At 53.5% G+C, this 20,306-nt stretch overlaps 4 protein-coding genes across 4 annotated transcripts; 1 reads left to right on the top strand and 3 right to left on the bottom strand.

Moving 5' to 3' along the window:
* Positions 1-584: 584 nt before the first annotated feature.
* LAESUDRAFT_715986 (uncharacterized protein) lies at positions 585-3,059 on the top strand (the record flags this gene model as incomplete). The annotated part of the gene is made up of 12 exons (XM_040907216.1): positions 585-619; positions 676-911; positions 962-1,078; positions 1,132-1,239; positions 1,293-1,409; positions 1,437-1,553; positions 1,609-1,740; positions 1,799-1,911; positions 1,970-2,132; positions 2,185-2,330; positions 2,383-2,733; positions 2,787-3,059. 12 exons carry the CDS (start codon positions 585-587, stop codon positions 3,057-3,059), a joined length of 1,908 nt encoding a protein of 635 aa, XP_040761585.1.
* A 420-nt stretch (positions 3,060-3,479) lies between these two features.
* Positions 3,480-9,093, bottom strand: LAESUDRAFT_715985 (uncharacterized protein; the record flags this gene model as incomplete). Its single annotated transcript, XM_040907215.1, has 18 exons — positions 3,480-4,273; positions 4,323-4,442; positions 4,473-4,586; positions 4,637-4,927; positions 4,985-5,218; positions 5,268-5,476; positions 5,523-5,587; positions 5,648-5,761; positions 5,823-6,004; positions 6,075-7,210; positions 7,322-7,431; positions 7,514-7,527; positions 7,742-7,811; positions 8,005-8,056; positions 8,216-8,248; positions 8,365-8,456; positions 8,649-8,716; positions 9,009-9,093. The coding sequence occupies 18 exons, from the start codon at positions 9,091-9,093 to the stop codon at positions 3,480-3,482; spliced, it is 3,783 nt and encodes a 1,260-aa protein (XP_040761584.1).
* A 1,470-nt stretch (positions 9,094-10,563) lies between these two features.
* Positions 10,564-18,206, bottom strand: LAESUDRAFT_761680 (uncharacterized protein; the record flags this gene model as incomplete). Its single annotated transcript, XM_040912963.1, has 22 exons — positions 10,564-10,735; positions 11,005-11,138; positions 11,199-11,309; positions 11,363-11,748; positions 11,799-12,270; positions 12,696-13,107; positions 13,169-13,393; positions 13,449-13,510; positions 13,588-13,635; positions 13,684-13,784; positions 13,839-14,214; positions 14,281-14,780; positions 14,831-14,842; positions 14,897-14,921; positions 14,966-15,108; positions 15,274-15,577; positions 15,612-15,944; positions 16,005-16,197; positions 16,270-16,764; positions 16,821-16,950; positions 17,003-17,584; positions 17,639-18,206. 22 exons carry the CDS (start codon positions 18,204-18,206, stop codon positions 10,564-10,566), a joined length of 5,784 nt encoding a protein of 1,927 aa, XP_040761583.1.
* Positions 18,207-18,882: 676 nt separating this feature from the next.
* On the bottom strand, positions 18,883-20,028 carry LAESUDRAFT_715983 (uncharacterized protein; the record flags this gene model as incomplete). The annotated part of the gene is made up of 6 exons (XM_040907214.1): positions 18,883-19,204; positions 19,257-19,277; positions 19,442-19,498; positions 19,546-19,657; positions 19,703-19,813; positions 19,848-20,028. 6 exons carry the CDS (start codon positions 20,026-20,028, stop codon positions 18,883-18,885), a joined length of 804 nt encoding a protein of 267 aa, XP_040761582.1.
* Between the last annotated feature and the right edge of the window lie 278 nt (positions 20,029-20,306).

The raw sequence follows: 20,306 nt of genomic DNA, 5'->3' as shown, positions 1-20,306 counted from the left end.
CACGTACGTAGCTTTCCGGAACTCATCCTGCAGACTTGAGCTTGAAATCATAATGCTGAAAGCGAGTGCGCGGTTTTTGGTGCTGACGGGCGCTAATATGGTCCCGTCCCCAATCGTAAAGCTCCCCGCCGAATTGGTTGACATTGACAACGATCACAGTCACACCCGGCAGCCGGTCGGCCGATAATTTCATCTCAATTGTGTGAGGATTTGCAAAGCCTCACGGTGGTGCAGGTGTTGGCGGTGGTGCGGGTGTTGCCAAGCCAGTACTCCATGGTTATCCCGATTGCCTATTAGGGGTACTACTGGTGGGTTGCCTATTAGAGGTACCCTATTGCCCGTTAGGGTTACATTAGCTCATGTCCGGACTGATTTTCGGGAGAACTTACTAGCATGACGGATACCACTTCAACCACAGGTGCCAGCAATGGAAGGCCGGTTTGTGAAGCCTTAGTATAAATCACGTGGCGACTCTAACAAAAATGTTAACGCACGTCGCGTTTATCATAGGAGGGTTGTGCAGTACTTCCCACATCGTACCATCCCAGTACCCAAAGCTCATCACCATACGGATCAGCCGGAAAATGCCTCACTCCAGACCGTACACCAAGAAGGAACTGTAAGTGTTGAACGACGATTCGCACCGTCTGTTTCTAATGGCATAACATACAACAGGAATCTTCTGAAGAAAGAAGCCCTTCAGGCAATAATTGAGTCCAACATACATCTCTGGCCCGCAAAAAAGAAATATCAGCCTCGGGGACGTACGACAAAACGTGACATGATAAACGTTATAGCAAATGCGGCCAATGGCTTCCGAATTTGTGACGATGGCAATGCGTCGGAAGATTCAGTCACTGACTGTGCCCTTGAGCAACACAGTGTAAAGCACTCACATTCGGTTCATAATGGTAAGTAAATTGAAAGTCATGCCTCCTATCGAACTTATCATTCTGTCAAGACATGATCAGCATGGATAGAAGTCGCCTATCTCTCGGCAGTGCATCCATATGCGATGATTTCTCTGAGGATGTAAACCAAGGGGTACTCGTACCAGATTTGCAGTCGGCTGCTCAGCGTCAGCGGAAGTCCCACTGATTCTATCCTGCCACGCTGAGATTCTTCCTTCAGAGATCCCCGACTCTTTGGATGGTGATCTTGATAAAGCGAACGTACCGAATGGAACATTGTCTCCTTCTGACGCCCAGCATGTCAACAAAGCTGATACAACTGAGCGAGGTGAGCAATTGTCCAGCTCAACTTCCTTCTGCAGTAACAGATGTACCGTCCAGACATGGCAAATATGACGGAGGGCTCGATTGAGGGAAACAATACACCGGAGGCCACGTCTCCTGTGCGTGACACCGACATCGCACGCGCTGCAAACGATTTTCAACTGATTGAGCAGAGTAAGCAGCTGCCGTTTATGTCGCTAGTCATTTCCAAAAGGCCTCTGTCAGAAGCTTTTCGGGAGCCGACAGAATTTCTACAAGGTATGGAAGGTTATGAAGATGAACCAGGATTTCAAGAGTATATGCACCCAATTGAGCAACGTGAGTCTGCGTGTTCATGACAGACAGCTTCCAGCCCTGATTAAGAGCTATACAGACTATAGGAATCCTACCGAAGCATCTGTGCAGGGCACTAACGCTGCTATGGACGAGCATCGTTCCTTCAGTCCGCAAGGTTCGCATTTGAACTCAGTGCTGTGGAATCAAGATCGGGTACAATACAATCATAGTGAGTAAGCATCGTACGCCATAAACCAGAGCTCATCTGGACGCTGATCACACCCAAGCTCTCTTGGGCAATATGTTTATGCGCTCGGAGGCCCATATGACCAGCAGCGAGAGATTTCCCGCCAGCAGTCATGAACGTAGACATGCGAGCTCAACCATGGACATGATGCAGGTACGAAGATTATTTCATAAGATGGCCTGGGTACAAGACCTGCTCATGCGTCTTCTAGACAAAAGTTGACGTTAGAATCATCGATCATCGGGGCTCTCCGTCACTGGCTTTGCGGAGTTCGTTCACTCTTCGGTGCTATACGGTGGGGTCCTCTGGACAGACATGCATCAAAGCAGAGGAATTGCTCGAGGCAGTTCAAAACTCGCCATGTTGCATAGAGGGTGTGTTCGCTGTCTGTTCGTCCACTAGCATATGATTTACCATATATATTAGGCAACGCTCGTCTCGCTACCGCGCTCGATGACGACTTAGAACCGTTTGTCAAACTTACGGGTCCTGGTAAAGAGACAACGCGCGCTTGTTTTCGTGAAATGCTGTATTATTCGAGCGGAGAAATACTGGAGCTCCACATTCTCAAAGTCAGTTGCCGCATTGCATAGGTCGACTGGTGCTGACAACTGAGGGTTTAAGCTATCTGACGTCCCCACCTTGCCAGGGGAATATGGCCAAGGCAAGCGCAAGCGCATCGGACAACCCAGTCAGCAGAAAGCGGAACGTGTCCTTCAGGAAACGGAGGAAACTAAACGCGCACGCTCAACGGCTCAACCTGGCCGAATGATATTCTTGGAAGAAGCTTCTGCCGTCTTCAATTATATCAAGAACGTCAACGCTGCCTCGGAGAGTTCAGATTTCACGGAACGATGGCAATCTTTTGTCAAACAGAAGGGATACAAAGTCCCCTCCGATGCTGACATGGTGGAGGCTTTCCAATTCGCATTTGATTTCGTGAAGAAGTGGGTCGGACAGACTGTTTGGATCAAAGTACGCCGATACCTCGTCCGCTTGTGCTCGCTTCCTCATCCTCTTCAATCCAGAATGATGGTACAGCACGAAGGATACGTATCACTAAGAAGCACCTATACACTCTGCTCGACAGAGATACCAGCTGGTTCTCGCCTGTGAACAGAATTGTCGCCATCTTGCAAGAGATCGGGCCTCATTCAAAGCAAGCGGATCCGAAGGTTGTAGAGAGACTTGCAGACCCTAGTAGCAGAGGGGGCCAGGATCAACTGCGTCGTTTTCTAGAGGAGAGGATGGATGCATACCTGCATACTCAGGCATCATCCTCGTCCACGCTGCTACTTTGAGATCGAGCAAGGCTTGTATGTTTCACGCCGCTTATATTACACGTCATCCCCAGACTTTCGACTGAGAGCCTCTCGGCAAGCCGGGGCAAATGAATAGTTAGCGACTTGTGCGCGAAGGTTTGCGGTATGCGAGGGAATGAATGCCCTCACGCGGGCTGAGAACTCAGAGACAAAGAAACCACGACTTGCGCTACGGTGGAAGTCCTTCCAACCCTCAGCCCCGTGTTCTATTGCAGCATTCTTCCTATACTCTCAACAAGGCTCGTGTTTACCGTGTTATCGTTTCTGTTGCGGTCGATCGCCCAGGTTCCAACAGGAATGACTGCGACGTATGCCTTGGCGTTCATGTCAGCAGAAGCATTCAATTTCTGAACAAATATGTACAGGTGTTCAACAGCTCTGACTGCTCAGCCTCGTTAGCTAGAATTGAAAGAGACTGTCGAGCTCTAAATCTTTCTGAAGTGGTTCTTCAGGTAGACGCGACAAGAAAGCATTGTACTCGCTGCTAAAGGTCCCTTCCGGAACAATGCCGCCACTGGATTCATGTTCGGGCCTCGTACCACGAGCTGCAGTTGCAAGGACTCCCATGTTCCTCAAGACCCAAACCTGCTCGGCCAGATCTAGGACCTCCTGCGGGTACCGGACATAGCTTCGACCTAGCTCCAGCTGCGTAGGCGCGGTTACATTCGCATAAGGCGTCCCCATATTGAATACGGTGTCGTGGTGCGAGTTGTCAGGTAAAGGCACTGCAGCTTCTGCATGGCCAGCAGTTGTGACGGGCATGTGCGGGGTGGATATGATATTCCCGGTGCTAGTTCCCAGAATGCCATGCCTCCCGTCCCAATCGTCAGCGTAGTGCTCCGTCCCGTGGTGAACAGACCCAATTGGGTGCGCATAACTTGGACGAGAGAGCTCCGAGGAGTCATTCCGGTCCTTGACGTCCTCCTGTATGGCTTGTGCATCCCGCCCCGCTGACTGGGTAGAACCAGAGGGTGCCCTCTCCATTATAGCAGCTCCATGACTCGCCCCAATCGATTGCTGGGAGGTGACGGACTTGCTGAGCCCTGAGCTGACTGCAGCTAGAGGCTTCGCGGGTGTCGGCGGTTGGACATGAGTCAAGAGTGTGCCGACGTTATGGTATGCTCGCGTCTCTCCCGACATCGTGTGAGATCCTTCATCGACTTGTCGCCGCTTTCTTGCAGAGCGTGTATGTTCTAGATCTGAATCAAGCACTGGGACGATGCAAAGAGCGAACAACTGTACCTCCGGCTTCATGTTTTGCCCGTGCCTCGAATGACCCCGGCCCCGACGTCATGTCAGATCCTTCGTCGATTTGTCGCCGCTTTCCTTCAGAGTGTGTAAATTCCACTTCTGAATCCAGCGCTATCGCACGGTGAAGAGCAACAATCATACCTTTTGCTTTGCTCGACGCATTCGAAAGCGCCAAAGAAGACTGAATGACATTGGCGACGCCGGCTTCGTCAAGTTGTATGTCATCAGTCGGCAGTTCGTTACATTCCGAGGACACTGGCCATGGCATTCCTTAGTACAGTTTGTGAATAATTAACAGGACTTACCCCCGTCCTCGTCAATGTCATCTGACGGCAAGATCTCATGTTGAACCCCTCCTTGAGAAACAACCGAGTATCGAACCCTTTTGATTGGAACATCGTCTATATCCAATTTCCGTTTTCGCATATCTGACCGCTCCTGCTCAGAGTCGTTACGCAACTGTCCGTTTTGTAGACCGAGCCAGTCAACCTTCGTTTGGAAGCCTGGCAAGGAGATGAACACGCGCAATCCTCTTTCACCAGGTCCGGAGGGAGATTCGCCCAGCATGACGAGAACTTCATCCACGCCGTGAACTTCTGCTCAAGTAAGTATAGTTAATCCGCGAGGACTCGCTCAATGCCGCCTGAACGAACCATGTAGTTCACGCTTCCGAATTCTAACACGCCGCTCCTCAGCACCCTGTGTAAGCGCACGCCACAGAGTTTGCCTCTCGTCTCCGTTCAGCTCTTGTATACCTTTGCTCGTTCCCCATTGCCCAGGATAGTGGACCTTTTCCGGCCAGTTCTCACAGACGAGATGATTCTCAGCAAGCAAACGCAAGAGCGTCACCCAAGGGAACTTTTTCGTATACGTGATCTGATGGTCTCCTTATTGAAGCTGAGTCTGGAGTTACCAGTGTGACAGCAATAAACTCACGAAGCAATATCTTTATGTTCTCCTTGATCTGGCTGAGGAGCGTATCCAAATTGACAGGGAAGTCATCAACAACGGGTTCGTCAAAATCAGCCTGTTCACCTGCGTTTGCAGGAGCTTCGGCAGGCAGTTGGTCAAAGCCTGGTTCTGGAGCTCCATGTAGTATCCGATGCGCATAGATCTTCTCCAGACAAGCGGTAGAGTGATTATGCCTGGCAAAAGGTAAGATACGCCCAAAGCAACGACACGATGACGTACCAGACATGAGCTTTGAGATGCCCAATGGCTTCATCGGTTGACGCGTGGGTGAGCTTGCATAGGAACTAGGGGAAGGTGACTGTCAGCATCATCGACTCGAAAATGGCGCCAAACGTAACACGTACTCCCTCACTTTCCGACGATTCGTACGCCATTCCTATCCCGCCATCCTTCACGATGTTATTCCCAGCCATGATCAGCACGGAATGCAATCCGTGATTCTCAGCAAGAGCGTTGAGCTATAGAATTCACAGCTTAGAACGCGAATATATGAGAGAGAACCGCCACTGCAGAACGTACCAAGGATGTCAGCTTTTGCGTGAAGTAATTTGACAGATGCTCGCGTTCTTGAGGCGCATTGCCATCAATGGCGATGTCGGACATTCTGTCTTCAAGCTTGATGATAGATGGCCACGTCATAGGATGGGTGCGTCGGAATTGTCGCCAACAGTTGCATATGTGATCAGTGTCATTGCTCTCGTCTATCATACCAGGCGTGAGTTGTAGGTAGACACAAGGTTATAATGTGATGGAGAGCAGAGCAGTACGCACTGTCATTCGTGGCTGCGGGCACTCGGCTGGATTCTTCCATGACGTGTTCCGAATAGTAGCCTTCATAGAGTTTGTACGCAAGCTGCTCCTCCTCTGAGTCCAGTCGGTAGGTGTCATAGCGCGCAAGCACGTCCCCCAAGGATATGTTCAAACATTTTGCGACAGCCTGAAAAGAGGAGTCTATGAGCTCGAACTCTTTCAGTATGGTGGCGTTGTCGCCTCCATCGCCGTCATCATCGTCATCGTCGTCGTAGGAGTTCCATTCAGTGTCGGCAACCCTTCCTTCTGGGGCAGGTCCATCAGAATTGCTACCGTATTGTGCGCGGACGTCTGCCTTGCTCGATACTTGATCGACGCTTCTGAAAGGCGTACCTCGTCTTTGGCCTGCCGTCACAACCGATTCTGCGCGTGGATCCTCCATGATCGGCATGAGCCCTTTCGACCCAACCCTCATAGAAGGGCGACTGTCCGATTTCTGAGGGAGGTCGCGAGAGGGACTTCGTGAGAGATGGCCGGTCGCGTGGATATTGGGCGAAATGAGGCTTGCGGCCGCTTGACTGAATTGGTTGTCTACGGAAAAGTTTCCCGTGGTAACCGGCAAGCGTGCTGAGGACCCAGTCTCCACAACAGAGTGTCCACCTATCTGTATTGTTTTATGGTGAGCAGGGATGTCGGACGTGGCAGGTAGGCTCGCAGGCGATTGAGACCGAAATCGAGTTGAACGCTGAAGTCCTGCATGAAACCCGCCTCTAGTCGCGCTTTGCTGGAACACACCGAGGATCTGTCGATTGTGTAGTCTACCCGCATGAGCAGGGGAGGTGAAAGTTTCAGACAGGTCCGTAGGCGATCGGGAGCGTGATCGTGCAGGAATCTGTACCATTTCATCTGTCGTAGTCATGCGCGTAGGCAATAGGACGGTCTGCTGATTGTCTAGTCCACCCGCCAATTCGCGAGTAGTTAGCATTGATGAAAATGGATGTCGAGATGTCTTACTTGAACTGTTTCTCGTCACATTGCGGATCCGCTCGTCCTCCTGCCTAGAACTCGCATGTTGACTCATAACCTTGCCGATCTCGCTGATGTACGCTCCTGGCTGTGTGATTCTCCCAGGAACATGTGGAGGAGGATAGAGTCCACTTGAGTTCAGTTGAGGTCTTGACTGGAACTGCGATAACTAATGAGGATCAGCCGTGGAAGCTCTCGACGAGTAGACTGTACTTGCGTGAGTGCTCGTTTGATCAGGATACATGCTTGGTATCTCCTCGTTTCCTGAGCCGTATGAGTACGCCGACGGGCGCAGGGTTTCCTGTTGCTGAAGAGAGGATATACGGCCGCGCAGTCGGTCGCGTTCGAATGTCTGACGATTCATGGAATCTTCGAGAATGCAATCAACGTAAACACGGTGGTCACGACCGCATAATCAAAAGAAATGAGCTCACATCGACGTTGTATCCTGTCGAGACGGGCAATGAGAAAAAATGCGTCATTCGGTCATAAAGTGCAATTGGGCAGCGTACTCACGTGTTTTCGTTTGGTATCAGGAGATCAACAGAGCAAAGACGTCCGACAGCTTGAGATGAGCTCCGAGACGAACGTGTGAGGATCAAAACAATCAGGTTGCGGCGTCTTCAGTGCTTCTGATGGCATGGAGAGGTTTTAAGACGAACCCCGGGAACAATTGATCATCTTCCGCTCGCGAAGACTGGCAGCATTTTGGACAAGATCACTTAACAAATCCTGTTTGAATTTTGATCGATATTAATTTATGAGCGGACGTACACGACCTGATAGGGATGTTCACGGGGTAATTTCATCTCTGCCCTCAACATAAAGCATTTAACGGTCAGAAAATGGCCCTGTTTGACTTGACAGGTCCTCCGCTGCAATCTGTAGGTTGTGTATAAAACTGCGTGCTCAGCAGTTCATTCACGTCCGCAAGCACGGACGATGTTGTATCCACTTCGCGCCCTGTGGGGAGCGTCCTGAAAAACGACGTTCCACTCAGGTGGGACAAGGAATATCTATTTCACCGGCGAAACGTCAAATTTTCCCCCAGATCTATTGAGATTCTTCCGTCCAGGAACATCAGCACCGCGATAACATCAAGGTGCCCTTTCTCTCGCTGTCGTAAGACAACGTACCTCCAAACTCGGACAGCTCTAGTGAAGCTATATCTAACATGACGCAAGGGGTATTAGTCTCTTCTAGAGCTTCGCAGATCCCATTGAACCACTAACCCTCGACACCTTCGCGTCATTAGCAGTGTCTATTGACAGTGCAGCATCCACACCTTTCGACTTCTAAGCTTCGCCATATGCTGGTATGCTTGATGCCTGCGTTAGAGGCTGTTGAACTGTTATGCTGCGTGATCGATGACTGGCGCTGCAAATCACCGGTATAGCATATCCAGATTCATCTCGGTAGAACCGATCCGCCGAACATCAGGGAATGAGTGCGCCTCCGTCAGAGTTCCCGATAGGTATTGTGCAAGGATTGTTGTCACACTACGCTCGGCTTCTCCTCGCCTTCGAGAAGCCCATCGAGAGCAATGAACCGTCTCGGGAAGCAGCTAACCTGTTCGGGGAGGGCCGAATCCGTGGTAGCCTGTGATGAGTACTCAGAGAAGATCTTCGAGTACTCGCCTGCGGCAATATAAATCAAGTACAAGTATCATTCGACCACATGGCATCGGTTTCCAAACGTGGACGCGTCGCGCATCCTTATGTGCCGCATTGCGGCCTCGAGTCAAATATTGCGAATAAGGAGTTCTTCGAAGCATCATTCTCTCGAAGCATCATTTCTCATCCCTCTTCGGGGCCGGCTTGAGTGGTCACCGGTCACCGGCACTATCAAAGAGTGCATCGGTGATTATTGAGTCGCACAAAGAATATCGCACACAGACAATGTGTTGACGGCTCGAGCAGGTACACCCACGGTGATAGAAGGAAATGATCAGTGGCGGCAGGAGGTGATTGACAGCCTGCGTGACTCTAAGCGTGACCCTAAGTTGCGTCTCCATGACGATTCTGATGCCGGTCTCGCTATGCCGCGTCTACATACCGGGTGTCAGCGTGATCGCCATACAAAGCAGTGCTCCTTCAGCGAAGCTCTTGAGGCTTGAAGCTTGAAGCTTGAAGCTTGAAAGTACGACGTCTTGTCATCCAAATAACGACGTCCGGTTGTGGATGCGTGGCTACTCCCAAACTCGTCATGGTGCTACTGAGATGAGTGAGCCAATCTCTCCAATAGGCCTTCGGCACACATGAAGCCGGGAGCCGACCTCCAAATGGCATAAAATCGTGCCAGGAGTGGGAGCGAAACTCGTCAAACTGAGGCACCCGGTTGCTCCACGAAGCCTCATACTATCAGATCGCCGATCTCCATCGATATCCAATATTCGTCCCTGCTTAGCACGCGCTTCCATGAATGTCAGTGAATAACACTCGATGATTGAGGAAGATAGTACATAACTGGTCCGCGTGAACCTCTTCGGTGCAATTCTAATTCCGTGGAATCTGAACCCTTTTCATTCTGGAAGCGTCGCAGGCAGTATGAAAATGAATAAGCCGTTGTGCGCCTGGAGATAATTGAAAGGCCACGCTAGTATCAAGACCAGTATCGGAAGCTCGTGCCAGGTGCGAGAGCTCGCCAAGCTGAAAGTATACCAGAAGGCTTAGCAATGAGATGATTTTCATTTAATCTTGGCCAGTATCCTTACCGTCTATCCGATCATTGTTGCAGATTTTAGCCCACTTCTCTGCGCTAAAAATCCACACAAAGTCGTCACCATTCATTTCCGCAGCGCAATACCCAGGGAAAGACTGCCGGATTTGATATTGTCGAAGTCACCGATTGAGTCGGGGTCGATCGGCGCGTCCACAATGTTACATCACACACCGGCGGAGTTTTGCATTTTGCATTCTCAGTGAACACGGTGTCTCCGAACTCTCAGCTTTCTGACAACGTTCTTCGCTCTGGCAAATTGGAAGACGTCATACAGAGTCATGCACATGAGATATCAGGCTGGTCCAAAGTACCTTGTTCATAGACGAATAGTAGCATGTCCACAGCGCACCATTCCAACCGGAGACTGCGGTCGGACTCTGTTCCGCAAGCATATTGATGCTGCCCTAGATGCCAAGCCCTCCCTCACCGTCATGCTAGTCTGGTGCCCTGGTCATCATGGCTTCACTGGAAATGAGCGCGCTTATCAGCTGGCCAAGGATGCCGTCACCCGCCCCTCTGTGCTTGGCCTAACCCTTCGTAGATGCGCGAACGCGACCCAGCCCACACGCTTCGCCTTTGGCGTCGTGACTGGGCTCTCCAGCCTCACACCAATGCCGCTTGGATGGCCGTGACCCAGGCCCCATCCTATCGGTTGTCACCTTTCCACCGGCGTTTTGATGGCCCGCGCCAGGTGCACGCCCGCATTATCAACTGTATGCTGGGGCACGGGCACTTTAGAGAGTAGTACTCCCGCTACGTCCCCTCAAAGTCCGCGGCCTGCCCTTGCCATGAGGCGGCCGTTGAAACCCGTCTCTACGTCCTGGTCGAATGCCCACACCACGCTCACGCCCGCCGTCGCCTGCGGGACGTCTCCCGCTCTATGTCCATCGTGGTTCTTTTGTCGCTCAAGAAAGGCCTGCCAGCCTGGCTGCTTTCTGCAAGAAGTCCGCGCGTTCTCGAAGCAGCCGATTCCTTCCCCTCCTATGTTGGATGGACCCCGGGTGAGTTTCTCATCTCCTCCATACTATACGTGAATGAAACTCGCCGTACATGGTCTCGTTAGTCCCTTACATTCCGTAGACTCTTCTCCGCGTTGCTCACTTGCTATCTGCCCTTGGTGCTCATTGGGCCAAGGAAGGGAGGAAGGCAGACGCCATTACCTGTCACGTAGTGTCACGATGTGCGGCCGTAGCAGTGTACGCACGGAGGTTTCCATTGGCCGCCGAGGGCACGTATCCGATGGAGCTCACCTCGGGAGCCATCTGTCCACATGATAAAGACCATGATTGCAAGCAGAAGGCACAGCTGCGCGATACCCAGCCGCTTTTCGAGAACAACCTATGAGGAAGAACTCAGATGAAAAAAGAGAATATTGGCACTACGTTGTATTGCTCGTACCTCGTCGGTGAGGCGGTTCACTCGGGAGAGTAGCTCCCGGGGCTCGAGCTCCAGCCGCCGTCTGTGTCTGTCGAACTCAGACATTGATTGCAGGTACATCTGCGCTTGAGCCTTGCCGTGGCTTGTCATTTGCAATCGTTTAAGGACACCTCGATGAAACGTACGATACCCTCGAGCCGCCCGACATCCTCGCCGAGACTCCTTAAGATCTCCCGCATGTCCGCGGTCTGCTCCTCGACATACCTGGCATAGAGAGTAGTATTGCCCTCAAGCGCGGTGAGCCGGTTCATGATCGTCCAATAGATTGACTCGCCGCCTGTCGGGACTTGCGATTCTGGTAGAGAGAATGGTTGCTGTGCAACGCTGGCTGATGCGATCGAAGGAGACACGACGGAGTTCGAAGAGGACGTCGTCGGACGGATGGATGGTGTCATGGAAGGTGATTCAGATGATACTGTGAGTGTGTCGTCAGAATCTTGCACGGAGGATGGGATCGCTTGATTCGTGGACGGGACGGGGCTGGTAAAGGGTTGAGTAGACGTAGAAGGATCTGTTGTGTTGTACAAGGTATTTGCAGAAGAATCTTGGAAGATAAGTTACTGTCGTTAGAGGTCGTTTCTGCGCGGGAGTCGGATATTACCGCTTCATGTGCACATGAAGAGGCCATGTTGATTTCAATGTAGTAGGAGAGGGTGGTTTCTTGGTCAGATTCCTCACTGGTGGATCCTCGCACTGTCTTTGCGGCCTCCGAGATGGAAGGATTAGGAGAGGGAGCGAAAACGTTGCTCGAGGTGACCTCAGTTGGCGCGACTGTGGCAGATGCATACGGCATCTGTGTAGCCTGTGCTGTGGTGGACGAATCCGCGAGCTGTGTTGGACCAGAGATGGTCGCACTCTCGCTACCCGGTAGCCGTGCACTTGGGTCCTTCAGCTCTCCCAGCCTTCTAGCTTTCCAGTCATCAATCGAGAGCAGTACATCCTCTTCTGCCGGAGGTCCCAGGAGTTCCAGAGGGTTCAAACAGCACACTGGAGGTTCAGGTTCCTTCACGACCTTTAGGGCAATTTCACGAAACTAGTCATTGGGAGAAGACGGCACTGCAAAAGCCGGCAATGCAAAAAAGAGCGCAAGGGGGACGTAGGCAACAGAGAGCAGTAGCATAGCCGCGAGACAGCGTCTGAGTGGTAGAAAACCAATGGTCGATGTCGCGGTGCACTGCACACATTACGTTGGGGTGGTCTACTTATAGTATTACCAAAACAATTTACCACGCAAAGTAGCTCAATTTCAAAAACGTCTAAATGCTCAGGTACATTGCAAATATTGCCGCCAGCACCAGAGGCTGTATACCTGTGCAGACTGTTTGCGCTGAATCTACAAATCCCTGGTCGATATAAATATGGCCATCTACCAGAAGCCATGCCTTAACATATGGGAACATTCCCAGCGTCACTGTTTAAGCTGCTACGTCTATCCGTTTCATCAAGCACTCACAGTACGAGGAGCCGATGAGCAACGTAGAGAGAGAGTGCCTTACACGCGCCAGATGCAGCATACACGCACTCCTCCCGCTCCGCGTGCTCCGTCACACACGCGATGCAGCCTGTATGGCCACAAGGCGAGAACACCACGACCTCTTCAATCGGGACTTGATCCCGCCCACACAAGGGACATGACACCACAGGGAGCACATCGGCCTGCTTTTGCAAGTCCCGAACGGCAGTGAAGTACCGCAACGACCGCACGCGGCCCACGAGCTCCTTCATCACACGGCGTATCTCGTGCGTCTGCTCGCGGTGCTCTAGATGAGCTGCCTGACACTCTCCGGCAGGCCGTCGTCCTTTGGACTTGCTTTGGCGCGCGCGTCGAGCTGCTTGTTCATGATCGCCTAAGGGGCGCAGCGATGTTCGCCTGGTCGAGCAGGGTCTTCATCTCCTCCGTCGCGTCCCCGTCGCCGACGCCCTCGTTTCACGTGATGCGGATGTACTCGCGGAAGAGCGACTCGGTCTCCACCTTGCCGATCATCTTCTCCTTCTCGAGTGCCTCCGCGATCATCTTCTTGAGCTCACCCTTGCAGCTGTCGAGCTGCGCGCGCTGCTCCCAGACGATCACCTCGCACGTTTTCGTGGCGTTCTCCTTGTCGGAGGAGCCGAGCCCGAAATGTGAGCAGCGCTTCAAAAGGGCTTCTTCGGCGGTGCTGGAGAGAAACGGTTGAGAATCCTGAGAATTCCTGTCATGCAATGACGACGTACCTGCTTTCTCCGAGCGCTTGGGCCACTCGCTTTTGACGGTCGCTTTCGCTCTTCCTGCCTCGCTTGACGGTCATGTCAGTGCACGGAGATGGTGCTCCAGTTCCAAGTAGATGGCACGCTCAGCTGCAGGCAGGTCCACCTTCCTGATCTCTTCGCTGGACGGGATCTCGTCGATCTCAGCAATGTTCTATCAACATGATTAGAGAAATGGGGTACACGGAAACAGAGCACTCACTTGACGAACGAACTGATCCAAGAAGGATTGCCTGATCTGAGGGCGGTGAGCATGCCACTCGAGACTATGGACATCGCGGAAGGAGTGGAACGTTTCCACAGCTGCAGTAGTTGTCAATACAAGCTCTCAGGTACTAACAGTAAACCAGTGCTCACCGGTCTGTTCCTTCCGGCGTTTCTTCACCTGCACCGACTGCCCTTCAGCATCATCGTCCATGCCGAGATGCAAGTTGAAGAAGGCAGAGATGGTCTTGAGAACGCCAAAGTCGTGGATACCAGAAAGCACCCAGTATCGCTCCGCCGTGATGTTGGTGACCATGGAATGGATCTTGCCATCGAGATACGTGTACTTATCGACGACCTTCCGGGAGAAGTGGAACATCTCGAGCGGTGGCGCTTGCATTCTCGTCCAGTCCTTACTCACTGCAATCGACCTCAGCTTCCAAGGGTCCTTGGTCTCTCTTTTCTTCTTCGCGGGCCTCTCGCCGTCATCCTGAGCTTTGCGTTTCTCGACAACGTTTTTCAGCTTGCACTATGGTTCGTCGACGTCCATGGCATCGCTATCCGAAGCGGCTGCAGACTTCTTGCTACCCCTCACGATTTTCCCCGTTGTTGGCGGCTTCAACGATCTGCTGGAGTAGTCATCATCCGATGTGACCACGTCATCGACGGCCATCTCGTCCTCGGACTGGATCTCCTCCGCCCAAAACTCATCGTAATCCGAATCCTGCCACTTCCTAGGCCGCTTGACGTAGACTGCCTTCCTCGCGGAGCATCTCATCGTTGGCTCATCCTCGTCCTCGTCCTCGTCCTCGTCAGGCACAAAGTCGTCGTCAGACTGGGCGTCCTCCTCTTCGTCGTCGGAAATCAATATCGGGCGCCTCTGACAGCTTCGACGGCGACGTGGCCTGGTGAGCGCATCCGAGTCGTCCTCTCCTTCGGTCGTTTCAGGCGCAGAAAACGATACGATGCTCATCGCTGAAGGCGACTTGCTGCGCTTCGGAAAAGGAGGGATGACGACCTCCATGATCATCCTTCTTCGCGAGCTCTTCATTTCTGGGAGCTCCGGCTTCGCCGCCCCTCTGCGACGTCGGCTGCCTGACGGTAGGTCTTAACCTTCAGTCGAATCGTGGAGAGCAGGAAGTTACTTTTGTCCTCGTCTAGGTATAAAACGCTTAGCATACAGTAGCAAGACACCAAATATGAACTTATACCTAGCTTCCTGCTCTCGTTGATCTTCTGGTGGGCGCGCAGCGATCGCAGTTGACACGGTGGTCACGTACCATCCCCGCGTCCTGCCACTGGCCGAAGTGATCGCCGACGTTACGGATGCGCTCAATGAGCCACGCGAGGGCCTTGAACGTGACGTGCTCGTGACCTTGTCGGCCTCCTTCCAGGCGCCGCGAGGCCACTCCGGGCGTTCGCGCTGGAGCAGGCGTCGTTTGAGATGCTGATGGTGAGATAGTCTCCTGGCACAGTGAAGTGCGCTTCGTGGCCGGCCACGGCCTAGCTCGAAGCGTAAGTCATGCCAATGGAAGAATTGATGATGGCACTGCTTACCGTCAGACGCGTCTTAGGCGACTCGACCCACTCTGAAGAATGTGGCACTCGATGCTCTGCTCTTCCACAGTGTCGCACTGCCTCCACTTGGGCTCGAACTTGCAAACGAGAGGCGGCGTCTCACCATATTCGTAACGCCGGTTGCTGATGAAGATCGCGAAGCGGTCGTCCGATGGATCTCCGCGCCGCGTTGGATCGAGAATCAAGAACAGCGGCGGAAGGTGGGAGTCGTGCTCGTCAGACTCCTTCTTATGCAGCGCAGAGTTCGCGGTGCCGCACTTGTCCAACAACGTGTACACACCCAAGATATCCCTATCAAAGTGTACCAAATCCTCCTGCGGAACGCTGATACTCAAGCCTCGAGTTGACCATCTTGTCCTTAAACTCGTCGCCTTGCAATCCGAGCCTCTGCGCCCATGACGGAACGGGCTCGCTGCCAGAGATCGCGATACGCTCAGAGGTAGCGTGTGGCAGCGCAAAGTCCCACCGCCCCGCGAACAGTCCGCCCCGGCAGGCCATCCTGCCCACGGGTGCTAGCAGCCTGCGAAGCTCCGAGTTCGCTGGCTCGTTCTCCTCTGGCTTTGCGAAGAGGCGCCACTCGGCCTGCTGGCGGTAGAGCAGGAGCTTCAGATGCGCGACCGGTGACTGGTACGTCGCCACGCAGATGTCTTGTCGCTTTGGCTCGACGAATCGCAGCTCGTGCTAAGAGACGCGGAGGACGGCCTCGCACCAATTCGACAAGCGTCTGCCTGAGATGGGGACTCCAGATGCTTCCTTGAGGCTGTCGAGCAGCGCTTGGGAGATGTTGGACACCGAGAGTGACATGGGGAGCGTCGATTTAGAACTCTTTCGCAAAAGCCGTTGGAGATTTCCGTGGATGTGCGTGGGCATCGACGTGCTGAGTGTTGTGCTCCGGCCGACCACCGCACTTGACGCAGGACGACGAGCTGCAGTCCTTGCAGCGATTCACCTAGCGGTCAGTAACGTCCTTCCGGCCCTCACACTCGCACAGACGCGCGCTCTTCACCGCCTTGTCGAGGAGCGTGGGACCACAGCGGTTGACGCCAGGTCCAAGGGCTGGTTTACAAGCTGGTCCTCCCCGGAGACATGGTCCTCGACGGGGATATCGTCGGGCGCCTGGTCGACATCCATCGAGTCGTCCTGCACGTCCTTCATGTCAACATCCACATCCATCGACATGTCATTGCGGGACTCGTACGTGCTCACGTCGCTGCCCTCCTTCAGCAGTTTCCTGCCCATGATGAGCGCGGCCATGATGCACGCACCGACGACGGTCGTGCACATCGCGTTCCCAGCGAGGTCGGCGAGCTGGTCCTCCGTCTCGCGCGTCAGGAACAGCTCGTCCACGGGCAAGCCCTGCATGGAGAACGCCTCGATGCCGACCACGGGCCCGCCGCGGTTCGTGATGTACGGAATCATGGACGGTGTGAGACATGGACAGATGCCGACTTTGTTTGACCCGATGGTCCGGTCGATGTCCTGCGAGAGGTTCCATACTTGCCTGCGTTACATTGTCAGTCTTTATGGCGGTGGAGTATAGCGAGTAGCATTGCTTACGTCTTGTATGACGGATCGACGCCCTTCTTGGCGGACCGGAGGAAACTGATGTCCATCAAGTCCCAGACACGCTCTACCTGCCCAACTCCCCAGTCGTTGCACGCAACGACTGGCAGCTTACAGAAACCTCCTGAGAAATGATAAACACGCGTCACTCAGCACTACTAGATGTGCAGACTGACCTTCCTCCCAGCTCGTTAGCGGGCGCTTCGAGCCGAGCTCCATCTCCAGCCTTGTGCGTTGGGACTCGAATCGGCCCCAGTCTGTCCGGCCTCTCCGTCGGTCGACTGCGTTGTAGCTTTCAGAAATGAGCTTCTCGCGTGCCTGATGGATACGGAAGTCGTCGGAGGGGAGCAGGAAGGCATCGAGAGTGGACGATGCGGGTCGCTTGAGCTTGTTGAGAAGCTTCGCCCACGCATCTGGAAGATCCGAGTTTCGCTGGTCGACAGCGAGGAGGCATACACGGGTACGGGTATGGGATCTGTAAAAGTCCTTTGTATCAACTCGTAAGGAATGAGCACTGCATTTGTTCTTCTCGAAGTATTCGACCACGCGCTCCCAAGGTGCCGAGCACACGTTCTCCAGAATGACCAAGGGTGGCCGGTGATTCTTCACCCAGGACATCAGCCCCCGAAATGTCCTTCCAGACTCTCCGTTCGCGTCGATGTCTTGCTTCTCGTTGTTGAGGTTGGAGTAGTCGACGCAGGAGGTACCCGCGATGAGGATGTCGACGTCTCCGGGGACGGGCGCTAGGGACCCGTACGCTGTCGTACTTCATTACAAACGTCAGGTCATATAAGATGAAATACCTGGCGTACGCATGTGTGTCCCTAAGCTCACAGACATCCCGGAACAGCAGGGGTGGTTGGAAGTTCCGCTCGATGTACGCCTGCTTGAAGGCTCGATCTCGCACGAGAAGACGTGTTCGCACTCGAGCTTCACGTCGTAGTGCTCGAGTATGGACCGCCGAATGAGGTCGAGTGCGAGGAGGGGAGACTCTGTGCCGGAACACATTGTAGCGACGCGCATTTTGTGGCCTTGCAGGTGCTGCGTCACTGCCTTGATCTGGGGAGCGCTTACGACTAGATCAGAGAAGATGGCTGGTACGTTATGAATGGAGGGAAGGTCCGACGCATCTGGAGCTAGTGCTGAGCTCTTGTTTGTTCCAGCGGTGGGTTTCTCGACTTCTTCCTCGATCTCAAAAGCCTCGAAGTCGCTACTGGCTGCGTCTCCATCAGGTTCAGACTTTGCAGAACCCTTGAAGAAGGAGGTGAGGGACTTCCGGCCCCGTGCCGTGGCAGATTTTTGTGCTCGTGCCATGTCGAGATGGTCAAAGGGGGGAGGAGGAAGGGGAGGAGAAATGCGGTCAGAATGGGGCAGACGCATCGCGCGAATAGGTGGGTGCTCAACTGGGACGAGTCACACTCGCGATCAGTCATGACGTAACATGATCGTGACTGTACGTGTGTAGGTCTCATTGCTTGGCAGGCCACGGCTTATCGCCTGCACACCCATCTTAACAGAACATGAAGTCGAAGCGCGCCGGCTACAGAATTCATGACTATCGTGTCACCGCGCTCGTCGCAGCGGGCGCTCCGATGCAAGGACTGCCAAAGTTGTTTTCAGGCGCGCTGATTGGTCGGACGCACTCGAGCACGTGGTGACTGCCACGCCACAGGCGCGTCTCCAAGGCTGACCGGGACCTGTGAACGGGGAGGAGTTGGATTTGGAGCTGGATGCTTTCATGAAAGATCATGATATAAAGCCAGCTGAGGCACCTGCGGCCGCGCCGGCGATGGTTGTAGAGGAGGAAGGCGACATTGAGATGGTTTCTCAAGTCCGTGATATGTTCTTGCTAGTCTTTTGTATATTTTACCTTTGCCCCTATGCTGCTCTAAATAGCCCTTGCACGCCTCGTGTGCTAGCGCACCATAAGGACTGTGTGTTGCAAAGCGAGAAAGAATGGCCAATTCTCAATGATGCCATCTGTGGTGTCACCAACATATTTCCGCTACCTCGACGTGCGCGAACGCGAAGCAACAGACGTTCTATATTATATACATCATACAAGCAATAGATGAGCATATCCCGCTCCATCAAGGGTGGCAGAAGATATGAAACTCGGCATATACTCTTCGCGTGCCCGAGCAGAGGCTGACGACTTCGTTTGCATCTTAAGGAGGAGGTTCGTGAAACCACTCGCCGACCCGATCATGCCGGCGCGGCGGTTGCTGCTTGGCGGATAGGGGGACGCAGAGCGTGAGCGAGCGCGGCCGTGCAGCGGAGGTGCGTGGTCCATGTAGTGCTTGAGGTATATGCGGAAGGTGTTCGTGGTGAGGTCTCGTGTATGCAGACGAGGGTGGATGTCTAAGGCGTGGAGGTGACTGAGGAATAATTGTCAGCAGACACGTCATGACGAGCACTTCGAGTACTTACTTGCGGCTCGCTACCGACAACCTTGGACGAAATAGGCTCAGGAGAGCCAACTACAAAAGGCACACGGGAGGAGGCCGGCATCTGCGGCGCCGCTATACCTGGCGTTGTATCCACCTGGGCTTGCATTTCCTCCGTTTACTCGTCGGATGCCTTCTCCTTGCCTTTGGCTGAGCTCGCGGGCTTACTTGCTGGCCTTATCAGCAGCCAAGCGGCCGCTTTGGGGATCACGAACGGACCCATATCTGAAGTAAAGTAGATCAGGATCAGCCGAGAAGCATAAGCTAGTTACGCGGCATGTACGCGAGTAGATCGCCCACGATTCGTATACGCAGGCCGACAAGGTGCACCGAACGACACGGTACCCGGCCAAGCCAGAAAAACTCTGCGTCTTGATGCACAACCTGCCAATCAGCGAATCACATAGCATACACATACGAGCCACATACCTTTAGCACCGCTGTCCTGCATGTCCATCACATCCTTGGCAAAGCACGGGGCCATGGCGTCCTTGGACAATGTCCACTTCCATATCTCCGCCGCAGATGGCGCATCGGGCACTTTAGACGGTCTTTGGTGAGACAGCCGGTTGACCTGCTGTTTCCGAGGGAGATTTCTCTGGATTCCTGCTTGCGGTAGGTTGAGGTGTGGAATAGGCTCTGGTCGCGGCTTCGATCGCTGCGAGACATCTCCGCTTGGAGGGGGAGAGCAGGAGAGGGCTCGGCTGCGTGGTCTTTTGCGTATTGGCAGACAATGGGGTGGCAGTTTTACTCATCGGGCTCAAGTAGATGGATGCACGATACGTCGTCGCTTGAGGTCTGTGGTTAGAAGGCCTGGGAATTTGTCGTTCTGTTGCTACGGTGTTGATCTTGTATGATTGAAGAACAGCGAGCTCAGAGTAAGAATTTCTGCCAGAGTCTAGGCAACTTGCCCGCAAGGTGTACGACAGACATCTCGAACAAGCGCGCTAATCAACTACGTTCCAGCGCCTGTGTGGCGGGCATTGCCCGGGCCATTTACCACGCCACAAGCGCGTCTTTAGTTCACTCAGCG

Source organism: Laetiporus sulphureus (genome assembly GCF_001632365.1).
Source record: "Laetiporus sulphureus 93-53 unplaced genomic scaffold LAESUscaffold_37, whole genome shotgun sequence".
Classification (NCBI taxonomy): domain Eukaryota; kingdom Fungi; phylum Basidiomycota; class Agaricomycetes; order Polyporales; family Laetiporaceae; genus Laetiporus; species Laetiporus sulphureus.
This window is presented reverse-complemented; position numbering and strand designations above follow the sequence as displayed.